Genomic DNA, 12,877 nt, shown 5'->3' on the forward strand with positions numbered 1-12,877 from the left:
GCATGTATTATATATTATTAATTTAATTTGTATTATTACTATAAGAAAAGACTCGCTTCCTATTAGTTAGACATACAGCTTTTCATGTAATGTACGTTTTTCATGCATCTGTGCCTCTTTGGGTGTTGAGGCACTTTGTTAACCCCGAGCTGCGTGTTGATTCTGAGAAAAGCATCTGCCGAATGTGAAAATGTAAATGACAGTCCACGTTGACCTAATGATCAACATCAGAAACAAGGAGATGCCGCAAGTCACCTTGGAATGATGGATATTTCTCTGAGAGTCATCTCACAACTGTCCACACATCATTTCTGACCATTGACACACCTGTCTATTGTTGGACAGAAAAACATTCAGCAACAGAGGCTACTGCTGAACTGAAATACCTGCATCAAACAAAACCTTTAGGCATCAGATTTAATGTTACATTTCTGTAGAGTAAAACTTGACACCAACAATGTGAAACAAAAGCACAAAGGAGTATAGCTGACAGTATAGTGGTTACAGGTGCTGCCCTTGGGTCCAGAAGTTTGAGGTTCAAATCCCACCTACTGCTGCAGTAACCTTGAGCAAGGTACTTATTCTGAAGTACTCCAGTGAAGTCACACAGCTGGATTGATGGGTAAATAACTGAAGAATGTAAGTTACTTTGGCTAATAGTGTCAGCCAAATGAATAAAAATCTAATTCAACACAAAAAGAAAACAAAGATGTAGAAATTTGTAATCTGATGACCAGAATGTGGTCATTTCAGTTCTCATTGCCAGACACATGGCTTCATGATGATGCATCAGAAGAGAAAAAAAAAAAATTCCATGTTATAAAACTTCATTAATATGCAAAAGCCATCTGTGACTTTCAGAAAGGGCACAAGAAAGACTAAATGAACTCTTGAGGTTTTTCACATTGCATGAAAAGTAAAGGCTCTCCTCATAGTAAATGCAGATTGCAAGGGGCTTTGTCTGCAAAGTAGGTTTTTTTTTATTAAAAAAAAACAAACACGGTAATTAAAAGCGGACTTCCATCCCCTGTTGGTTTCACGAGGTTTTTACAGCGTCTCTAAAGTTTCAGCAGAAGACGGGCATGCCGGTGACTGGTGTGAACTCGGCTGCTTCTGAGTCACTGTCGTGAGTCATCCTCCGTCTCAGAATGAGGACTGCAGCTGCTAGAGGAGCCCGTCCTCCATCGAGTTCACCTTCTGCAGCGCTTCATTAGTGAGCACATCCAACAGTTTCTACAGGTGTCTACAAAGCAAAGACGCTGCAATCGCAGGCTTGAACGTTCACATCAACCGTCACGTTCAGGGACCGTCCAAGACCTGCCCAGCGAACGACAGGTTAGCTAGAGTCAAGGAGGTAGACTGATGCTGCAATGGAGCTACTGAACCTGTGCAATAATTTTACACCTGAGTATGCAAATCTATGTGTGTGTGTGTTTTTGGGGAGAGAATTTAGAGTAGGGGTAAAACATTAACCTACAGATGTTGTTACAATTAAAACCTTAAATTATGTTTCTATATATAAAATAAATGTATGTTTCATATAAAATAAATGCATATAAAATAAAATCTGTTTCTGTAATAAAATAATGTAATTTAAAAAGTAAATGCATGACATCACCTTCCCTTCTGTTACCTTTCACCGTTTTCATAAAATACAATGATTAATGAAAAGCAATTAATGACAGACCTTCACAGGAATATGAGTTCTTCCATTTACAACATACATCCAACATTCATGGGCAGCAGTAAAACTGGCAATATTTAAAGCCACCTAAAACCTCACTCTGGTCGTTTGCCAGGCCTAAAAGCAAACAATACTGCTGGGTAAGTAACACGGTGAAATAAAAAATAACACACATGCTTAACAGCGGAACTGAATGTTTATATCTGTCGAGTTTTTGTGTATAACTCGAAAATGTAGCCAGCTAGGTATGTGCTCACTAAGTTGGGTTAACTGTGGATTGAATGAGTGATTGTCCTCCTGACACTTACCTGGGACACACCTGCTGTCACACTGCAGAAAACCATCAAGTATGACTTTCTGGAGCTGCACACGACTCAGTGTAAATAATCTGGTGCAACTGTGTTACACTCCAACCCACCCTTGCACAACCCTGGGGCCATGAAAATTTTGCTATACAGTTGAGTCGTACAGGAAAAACAAAAGTGAATGGGACTCAGGTGTGCGGTGTAAATTTATGTAGCTCTTAGGAAATTAGAAGAGAAGCGAGTCTGGAACAGGTAGGTTTGAGACCTTCACTGAATATAGGAAGGGACTCAACAGTTCTGAGGGAGAGAGGGAGCTCATTCAGCCACATCAGTGGGACCGCCAAGCTTGCTGGGATGGATGGATATTATTACTGCTGTTCAAATCTTTGAATTTTACAGCTTTATTTGCTGTTATTAAAACCATACATGCTCAAGAGTCTTCTTGAGAGAGTGGTAAGGGGTACATTTCTGGATTTTGATCAAGTTAGGGTTAGGACTGGATTTTTCTTATTGTTATCATTATCCCTATGGCCACCGTGACCCAAGAAGCAGTCTGAAAAATGGATAGATGGATGGATGGATGGATGGATGGATATTGTTGTTGCTGTTGTCGAAAGCAGATGATTAAATGACATAATCTTTCCTATTTAGTTTGTGCAGAAGTTTACTTTCCATTATGTGAATCAGTGTAATTCTGCTTTTTGACACTTCTGTTGAACATTTTTTCCATAAGTAAAAATAATTCCTTCCCACATGCTGCATGGCTTCATGGATGCCTGACTCAGACTGTGAAATACAGTCCCCATTCACCTTAGTGATTCACTTTGGACTGAATTTATATTCCCTTTGCTTGTTTAATGAAGACACAGTAGACCCTCTCTTGCAATGTTAAATCAATAGCATTAGTATACTGTATCCTCCCCATGTCCACCCTACCCCATAAAGGATCCAGTGACTAATGCTGAGGTAACCAAGGACGTCATTAGCAAGCCCAAAAATAGCCTGCACCTTGCAGTGTGTTTCAAACCAAATGTGTGTCCCACCCCAAGTGAATCCACTTTTCACTTCACTTTAAAACGTAAATGACGTGTGCAGAAAGAACACAATTCATTCTCTCTTAGCCATTGATGCCACAGCTACCCAGAGAGGATGAGTCCACAGATGTGATTCTAGAGATTCACCACCACCATCACATCATATCACAAGTGCCATCAGTTTAAACCATACAAACAAGCTTGGGTGATACCAAGGGAATTGTCCATAGACTCCAAGTACATTTCCCCCTCCCCCAAATCGGTGTCTGCATTTAGAGCACATGAATAATAAACATGGATGCAATAAAATATTGAAATGCCTATCTAAGCAGGAAGCAGGAATCTCACGACTGTAAGCAAACGAGAAGCAGAAACAATGGAAGCTGGCTTCCTTAAACCTGTCTATTAAAGAGAAAATTATGCGTTTCACTCTACTCTCCATGTGCACCATCTACCTGGAAACTTCAATGGTAAATTTAATGAATAAAAACGGCCCCACCAGAGAATGTAACTTTCAAAGGATTTATGGAATTCGAACTGGAGTGCTTCATGTTCAAAGTGACTGAAATTCTCGCCGACGCTCAAGAAAGATGATCTGTATAAACTAATCGGAAAGAGCACTTGTTTACCTCGGATGCCAATTCATTTTTTTTTTTTCTTTTCTCAAATGTGCTGAGGCTTTCCTGCATAATTTAAAGCACTGACTTGTAATTTAACAGCATATTTACCATAGAGCAATGCAGCCCATAAATTCATGCCAACAGATTTAATGATCTGAAGCAACACAGAGTTTTTCTTTTTTAATCAACTCCATTCACCATAAGTTGGATCGAGCATGTTCTTAAATCATGAGTTTAATAAGATCTTTATGCAGAAAATGGTATCACTTCATTTGCTATACCAGAATGCACTATAACCACTTGGCTTTAAATTAATCCCAATGGAAAAATCCAGCTGCTGAAAAGGGCAAATATACATCTTCATTAAGGGGCCATTTAGTAGTCTCCCAACATGTATTGTGAGTTAACAATGCATTTACACTATTTAAAAAAATAAATAAAAAAGAAACACAATCTCCAGCCACAGTTTGACTCTGAAATTTCTAAGCCTTTATAAGGATTCATATTTATTTCTATTTCTTCATTTTTTTTCCCCAGACTAAAATGTAGTGCTACAACATCTTGTTTGTATGTTAAGCTACTTACAGTTCTTTTACCAAGATTTCTGTATATAGTGCATAGGGAGGATCTATAATTGAGACAAATGTAGCAATATCAGAAAGGAAGAGCATGAGAAGATCGAGAAGTAACGAGGGCTGAAGGAACAATTGCGATGGATGTGGAAGGTGATGCCCAGAGTGGTCCCAGTGGTAATAGGAGCACTCGGGGCTGTGACCCTCAGACTGGGAGAGTGGCTCCAGAAGATTCCGGGAACAAAATCTGAAGTCTCTGTCCAGAAGAGTGCAGTCCAGGGAACAGCTAAGATATTGCGCAAAACCCTCGAACTCCAAGGCCTCTGATAGAGGACCAGAGCTTAAGCAAGGCACACACACCACCCCATGCGGGGGTGAGAGGGAGATTTTTTTATATAGTGTAGCAATTCAGGGAAAGTCACACACTTAAGGGTAGTACAACAGGAGGGGGGATTCAGACAACATGGTGCAAATTGTAAGGTGATGGATCTAAAAACTGTACTACTTACTGGCTCCTGCTGATGACCCACTCCATTATTACTGAACATAAGAATGTGATCAGGTAATTAAATTGCAGGAATATCTTCTGCTTTAGATGCACCCTGACTTAGAGAGGCCTTGGAGCTTCTCTAAAACTGATGTAAAACTCCTCCATGGAAACCTGAACTGGTTTCGCCCACGTCTGTCTCTGCAAGTTCCTACTGCTCTTGTTTCGCTTCTTTTTGGAGTAGACATCACAGCTGTACATGAGCGAACCAACAAACCATGGTTTGCTGCACAAGCCCAAAGGCGGAGCATCCGCCCCACATCACGCCAATTCTTGTAACGTACCTTTCCAAACTGGTTACCGCAAACTGCTGTCTCAACATCTATAAACTCCAAAGCTTTGTCATTGTCTGCTGTACTCATTCTATGTTCTGGCCTTCATACACCAAGCCAAGGAACTGAAAACACTCAGCATTAACCACAGTGACCTCTAGCAAAGAACGTGTTCATTCAGTGGTACAGGTTACTGTACCATGGTTGCCCAAAATTTTGCACACAACTCTCCCTGCACGTCATGCCGCGTCATTAATAAAACGCGACCCGGGTACTAATTACTTTGCGAAATTCTTCCTTTACCGGTGAGACCGGGCTGCACTTCACACCGAAGAGGCAGTCCCAGTGACGCAAAAGAGGCGCGAGACGCCTCGCGCCGGCAGCATCACGGGGGCAAATCGCGTCCGTGTCCGCCGCGCGGTTTCCTCTGACTTGCGCGTGCGCGAACTTGTTGTGTGCGTCTGTCCGTGTGTGACCGAGTGAGCGAGCGAGCGAGCGAGCGAGTGTGTGTGTGTATTTGTGTATTTGTGTGTCACTGAATCATCGCTCCGCGCGAGGAGCGTCGCAGAATGATGGGACCCGAGTGAAGGAGCAGCAGCAGCCGCAGCAGCTCGTTATGACAGGTACAGCTCAACTACGATTTACTACACCAAACCCGCTAAACACGAAAACATACACAGTAAAAGAGAACTTGCCATTTTTTCATTTTTGAATACTTTACCGTACATTTTTGCATGCTTATGTTATGATTATAATTATTGAAAAACCAGGTTTTGGACAAGCAAACAATGTCCGAATGACAGTCATATATTATGTGTCTGATTGTACTGGTTATTATTATTATTATCAGTATGAATTCATTGCAATTAGAGCGGTGCGCCGCAGCTTCGCGCGTTCCGCTGTGTGTCTCGTGCGCGTGCCGCGTGCGCCGAGCGGCTCTGTACACGTTGCCTTGGTTATTCACAGGCGCCCTTCGCTTCGGCGCGGTATTCTGGTCGCGTGCGCAGCTCTGCTCTGGCGTCATCGGTTACGCTTGAGAGTCGTCCGTGCTAATTAAAATAGGTTGTTGTTATTTACCTGTCGCCTTTGCCCAAGCCAAGGTAAGTGACAATGTCAGACAGACACATGATTGGCAGTGATTTGGTCACAATTAAAACAACGTGGTTTTCCTATAGTAATGGGATTCGAACCAGCGACCTCCTGATTATTGACAACAACCACTACTAAGCTGCTAGCTACCCCTCTTTAAGCAGCTGTCACCTTTACCCAGGTGTCTTAAAATGTCAGGTTTGTAAACTAAGTATATGCCAAATTACCCATTTCAATAGTACAGCATTCTAACTCATCAAGTCCTTGGTCAGTCATGCTACACCAATAGTGGGATTTAAACCATGAACCTTCACTGTACAAGGCTAGAGCTCTTAACCACAGCACTGCCTGCTGTCCTTCAACTGACAGGCTTGGGCACTTTCAACTCAGTGTATCACTGCCTGCCTATACAGCATATGAATTTGTGTGGCATACCTACAGAGTCTGTGCTGTGGAATGTAGCCATGCTTTCAACATGGACACACAGATAGCACTGTGCTTATTTACAGTAATTCATTTAGCTGACGCTTTTCTTCAGAGCAACTTATAGTGTTACGTTCACAATTATTTACCTATTTATACAGCTGGGTAATTTTTTTTTTTTTGTTTTTTAAGTGGAACAAATACCTTACTCAAGTCCCTTACTCAATCCCAGCCCAAGACTGGAATTGAACCTGCAATCTTTAGGTCTAAAGGCAGCAACTATAACCACTACACTACCAAATTATACATGTCATTTTTGTAATCAAACAAAATACTCTCGTGTGATAAATTACATAAATGTAAAAAAGCAACACTAACCGCACTTATTGATAGCATGCTGCAACCAGTATATATGCTGTTACATTGGACAGTCTAGTTATTTTTTCGTTTTGTGGAAATTGAAGCTAATACTGCATTTAGATCATTTACTTATATAGCAGATGCTTTTCTCTAAAGTGACTTAGAAGAACCACCATGTAGTGTTATCAGCCCACACCTTATTCACCAAGGTGACTTACACTGCTAGAGAAGCTACTTATAATAGGTCACTCATCCATACATCAGTGGAACACACGCTCTCTGTCACTCACACACTATGGGTGAACAGCATGTCTTTGGACTGTGGGAAGAAACCAGAGCACCCAGAGGAAACCCACTCAGACAGAGGGGAGAACATGCAAGCTCCACACAGAGTGAATGGGGCTCAAACCCATGTCCTCCCAAACCACTCGGGTGCTGTGAGACAGCAGCATTACTCACTGTGCCACCATGCCACCTGTAACCATGAGTTTTGAAACTATGAAAATAACAGTACTGTTCTAGCTCAAATGAGGGCTGATAGTTCCCAAACTTTTTTTTTTTCTTTCCATTTTGGGATCTAGGATCAGATTTTTATACAAAGCACAATGATTTATACCATTGGCTGTAGTAGAGGGAACATTAACCTGACTGTTCCATCCCTGGCACAGGGGGGGCCATCACCTGAGAGTGAAGAGTGAGCTGACAGTGTGTCCCTCCATTTATTTATTTATTTTTTTTTTTTTTACCAGGAGCTCCATAGTGGCTGAACATGGCTTCACCCTGATAGTTTTGTGGTACAACAGGGAGTTTTTAGCCAACTCCTACAGTAGCACCTCCTACGGAGTGACTGGCGACTTTCACCCAGAGGTGTATTTCCTGCCTCTCCTCTGTGGTACCCTGGGCCGCGCACATACGAAGGTGCGGCCAAACCAGAAGCCCGCATGGGGGATGTTCCTCATAGCCATTTGCCAATGACAATCAAACACATGTAAATCATATCGATAACTTGTAATCATGTAGACTAAACTTCTGGGCTCCTCGGCATCACCTCACACCATCTATCTTATTATCACTCTTGCTTGAAACAGTGGCTGTATACTGGATACAGATGGAGCAGAACTAAAATATGTGATTGTAAACATGAATTTAAAAGGGTGTCATAGTCAGGTTTTTAATATATATTTTATTATAGCAAGATATTCATGTATGCTTCAAAAAGTAGGAGAGTGCTGGTAGTGCAGTGGTTAGAGTTGCTGTCTTGGGATCCAAATATTACAGGTTTGAGCCTCACCTCTAGCTATAGTACCTTTCAGCAAGGTACTTAACCTGAAATTGCTCCAGTAAAATTTCCCACCTCTATAAATGGGTAAATAATTGTGACCAGAACAGTGTAACTTGCTTTGGAGAAAAGTGTCAGCTAAATGAATAAATGTAAATCATGAAGTTCACAAAAATAAAATGTTAGGACATGACCTAGCTCTTCCTTGGCTTTCTAAAACATAGTGATACATCATCACTTCAGTATTTTCCAGAGAAAAATGAAGCATAAGATACCATAAATATGCATACAAATTTAGAAATTTCTGTTTAAGAAACTTTGCTGGTTGAAGATATTTTGTCTGATACAGGTACTTGAAGGTATTGTTTTTGCCATCGATAAAATGAGTGAGGATGCTTGCTTCCCGTTTGACATTATAAGGTCTCGAGTTCCCTTCCAGTGTATGCCAGTTATATAACTCCAGTGTGCTGCTGTGTGAACCTATAATTTTATAATTATTTCAAATTTCAAATTTTGTATTCAGTTAATTTTTTTTTGTATTATTTTTGCACAGTCCTCTTGCTAAAACTCTGGGCCCTAAATTATTTAAGCTTACAATCCAGCAGGATGACAAGCATGCATGAAACAAATTAAATCTGAAGCAAAGTCACACAGACAGAAAAATCTCACTAAAATTATGGGGCAAGAAGGAACAATGTGAATATGACCTGGCGCAAAGGAGACAGAATGATGTGTGAGCAAAATTATGAGTGATTATCCCTAAATGTAAAATAAATGGGTGGTGTATAAAGATGGTCATGCAGTCACTGGGTAAGAATAAGGGTAAGTCGCTGTGCCACGTTCTCTCTATGTCTCCATGGTCGTGTCCCTGCAGATGTGGAGGATGGCCTCGTGTTCAGAGATCTTTGGATCGGAGCACGTTGAGCAGGGGAGAAGCCACCACCCGCGCTATGGAGTTCGCTCGTACCTGCACCACTTCTACGAGGAGTGCGCCACCTCCATCTGGGAACGGGATGAAGATTTTCAGGTCAAGAGATCACCAAGCAGGTGCAGCTCTGTTCTCTGGAAGGTAGGAAGCCCTGCTGGTCTTGCAGAAAATTTTTGGGAAAGTACTCAAAATATGGAGGGTTAAGGGTTAAGAACGATCACTGTGTAAAAATAATAACTGCAAGGGATACAGGGCTATCGGTGCAAATTGATAACTGAACTCATTACTTTAACTGTCGTTATTTGTCCTGCCTGGCCTTTTAGTGCGTCTTCAACAGTTTACACATACTGGAAATTACTCTGTTAACTGCATTATTAAATCAGCATGATGAACACCGTAAACACACACACACACACACACACACACATCTTCAGAGCCGCTTGTCCCATATGGGGTCACGGGGAACCGGAGCCTACCCGGCAACACAGGGCGTAAGGCCAGAGGGGGAGGGGACACACCCAGGACGGGACGCCAGTCCGTCGCAAGGTACCCCAAGCGGGACTCGAACCCCAGACCTACCGGACAGCAGGACTGTGGTCCAACCCACTGCGCCACCGCACCCCCCATCACACCGTAAACATCTAGAGCAAAAATGTGGTAATACCCAAAGGAAGTTGGTATACAGTGGTCTTTCGCTCTGCTTCCTCAGGTCTTCTTAGCATGTGGAACCCTGGTCTTAACCTTAGGAGTGACCGTACTGACCGTGGGCTATGCAATACCACCCAGAATTGAGACCTTCGGGGAGGAGGAGCTGCAGTTCGTGGACAGCCAGGCGGTGCGTTTCAACCGCGCGCTGGACACCTGCAAGCTGGCCGGAGGTGTGACCTTCTGCATCGGTGGGACCCTGGCGGCCGCTGGCCTTCTGCTCTTTGCATTTAGCGGTGGGGGGCATGACAAGGAGCAGAGGCTCCTCCAGAGGAGCTCCAAGGAGCAGCTGGCCGAGCGGTCGACCACGGGCAGTCCAGTGACCAGAGCGCCTGCCTTAAGGGAGGGCAAGGTCCCCGTCACTCTGTCCAAAGTGCGCAGCATTCAGCCCAAGTCTCGGTCCTGACGCCCACGTGTTCAGTGCTTCTCATGAAACACCAATAAATGCGATGGCCTAAAGGGGACTTAACGTTCCAGTCATTATGTGAATACAGTCATTCAACCAGCTTGTCTGTCTGTCTGTTTGTTATGTTTGATTGATTGCATTTTGGCAAGGTCATTCACGCCAGTTTGAAGGATGACGTCTGCAAGTGTGAGCGTTAAGGGGTCTGGTCTACAAGACTTACTCTGCTTACTTGTCTTATCATAACATTGCAACCGAATATATAATCTGCACCTGGGTATGGGCTGACAAAGCTGGAAAAATGACTGTACTTAACTTTGCTGTGCATCTATTGTAATATTTAGAAAATGTGTACATGAAATTTAGGAAGATTTTGAAACATTAAGTGTTTCAATAGGGGAACAAATGATGACATTCATTGTCATCCTGTCTACCAGCTTATTTACAAGGTGAGGTCAGTGGACATTAACTGGACTTAAGACAACATTACTGGTGCATAGAACTGTTAGATGTGTCAGAGGCACCACTTTCATTCAAGTACATTACTTTGCAGTGATTTCTGGAGAAATTTATATGGTGCAAAGGGGAGCGATTTGGAGAAAGACCAATTATCAGAACAGAATGGAGTGTATAATTAAGACAGGGATTGCTTATCACGAAACCAGCCATTAGTGACCTACCTTGCATATTTACTTATTTATTTTTATTTATTTAGCAGACGCTTTTCTCCAAAGCGACTTCCAATGAACTGTGTGTAGTGTTATGAACTCTAATATTCACAATAATGTTGCAATAACTGGTGTGCTACATCACTTTTCTTCATCATTTTCCATTATACTTTAAATCAGATTTTATATTAAAAACATTCATATAGCTCAGCACTTCTTAGCGAACTTCCAAGCAGTTTTGTATCATTAAACAATAACTACACCTGCAATTGTTTACTAAGTACAAATTCTTATGTAGCTGCAGTCTCATTAAGTCAAAGTATTATGAATAATAATTACATGTAATGGTCTAACACCTTATGTATGTGTTCATCTTTTGTATTTTTCTTCCAAATATAATATTGTATCTTTCACAGTTTTGTGTATGAATTATGTTCGTGTATGAATACATGCACTTTTTGAAATACATGGTGAAGTGAAACAAGCTAAGTGATAATATATGATGCCCTTTAAATGATATAAAGTTCAATAAAAGATTTATGTTGAACAACTTATAATTTGAAAAGGATATCTTATATAATGTCACGTTTTATATAATATAGGTAAATGTATATGTATATATGTACTAAAATATATTTTAGCTGGTTAACAATTCATTTTGCCAAGTAGTGAAAGACAAAGAATATTACCTATTAACACACTAAATATATCTAATTTGTTTTTTGTTTTAATGGTCTAAAACCGAGTTAATTTACTGAATATCGGGGTTCAAAAAATATCTGAACAACGCTTAACTTGGTAATTTCACACCTTCAGTATGAGTCAGCTTTTCTGTAACCATACATTTTGCAATAAGTCATATGCATGTCAATACAACAGAAAGGTACTTTTAAAAACTTGCTAGAGGATCCCAACTGTAAAAATGGATAAATAGTTGTAGGTATCTTAACTTTGTAAGTTGCTCTGTAGAAAAGCGTCCGCTAAATGAACGAATTGTAAATGTCTTAGCGGGTCGTACAGCATATCACAGATGTTCAACACAACAGTCAATAACTGAAAGCGATTTTCTCAACATTAAGTATGTTAATGGTATAGATGAGGAAAATTTAACAGACCAATACAGTTTCTCTAAAATACTTGCCAATGGTGTAAGAGTTGGCTTCTTGCAGCTCTTACTAAAAACACCAATAACTAGTATATACAACATTTATACAGCAAACAAGTGATGTGGAAATTAAACTCAACAGATTTTCTCCTTCCAGTGCCTCTTTAGGAGCAACACTGTTAAAAAGGTAATAGTATACCTATTCCACAAAGGAGCTATTAATCATGATTCAAGGTTTATCGGTCTTATTTTATTTAACGAATATAAATATATTAAATCACAGTTTGTTGAAGGGATATACATTTATTGCCAAAAGCTGGTTGTTTTAGTCCAACTTTAAGACTGGAGAATAATGAGACTTGAGGCCAATAGAATCTGAAGAGTTTAGCACATGGACATCGAGCTATAAAAAGGAAAAGGAAAATTAGAAATCGGTTCAGTTGGCAGTGGCTTTGAATAGGAGCTTGTTCAGACAAAATATCTTCATTTTCAGTAATTTGAAATTAGTTTTAAAATGTGTTTTAGTTAGCTGCATATATACACACTCTTTTAATTCAATTGCTTTACACATCAGGACAAAAACAATAATATTGTGGTTGTCACGCCCTCCACTTCCTCACAACAAGAAACACCTGCGGCTGATCACGAGATGCAGGGATAAAAGGGAGCTCGAAACGCAACAGGATGTGGAACCTTAGTTCTGCCTACCTGGCTCTCGTGCTAGCATCTGCTCTCTTGATCCTCCCCGTATCCCTCTTTCCTTGCCCCTTGTTCCCGATCCCTTCAACCCTCGTCTCCACGTCTCTTCGGAATCTCTTTGACCACAACCTGTCTCTCGGATTACGTCTCTGTACTCTCTCTGTTGCTACATCCACGCCTCGGT

The 12,877-nt window shown here is 41.1% G+C and overlaps 1 protein-coding gene across 1 annotated transcript; it reads left to right on the forward strand.

Annotated features, from left to right (window-relative positions):
- Nucleotides 1–5,428: 5,428 nt before the first annotated feature.
- Nucleotides 5,429–11,176, forward strand: nrsn1 (neurensin 1). The gene is made up of 3 exons (XM_018762866.2): nt 5,429–5,657; nt 9,060–9,254; nt 9,823–11,176. Exons 2-3 carry the CDS (start codon nt 9,060–9,062, stop codon nt 10,222–10,224), a joined length of 597 nt encoding a protein of 198 aa, XP_018618382.1. The 5' UTR covers nt 5,429–5,657; the 3' UTR covers nt 10,225–11,176.
- The last annotated feature ends 1,701 nt before the right edge of the window (nt 11,177–12,877 follow it).

The sequence above is a fragment of the Scleropages formosus genome, chromosome 18 (assembly GCF_900964775.1).
Source record: "Scleropages formosus chromosome 18, fSclFor1.1, whole genome shotgun sequence".
Classification (NCBI taxonomy): Eukaryota; Metazoa; Chordata; class Actinopteri; order Osteoglossiformes; family Osteoglossidae; genus Scleropages; species Scleropages formosus.

What these genes read in the sequence shown, in the direction of transcription:
- nrsn1 (XM_018762866.2), top strand. Translation starts at nt 9,060, where the DNA reads ATGTGGAGGATGGCCTCGTGTTCAGAGATCTTTGGATCGGAGCACGTT. An exon ending in GCAGCTCTGTTCTCTGGAAG is followed by an intron (nt 9,255 to 9,822) that starts GTAGGAAGCCCT and finishes CTGCTTCCTCAG; the next exon opens with GTCTTCTTAGCATGTGGAAC.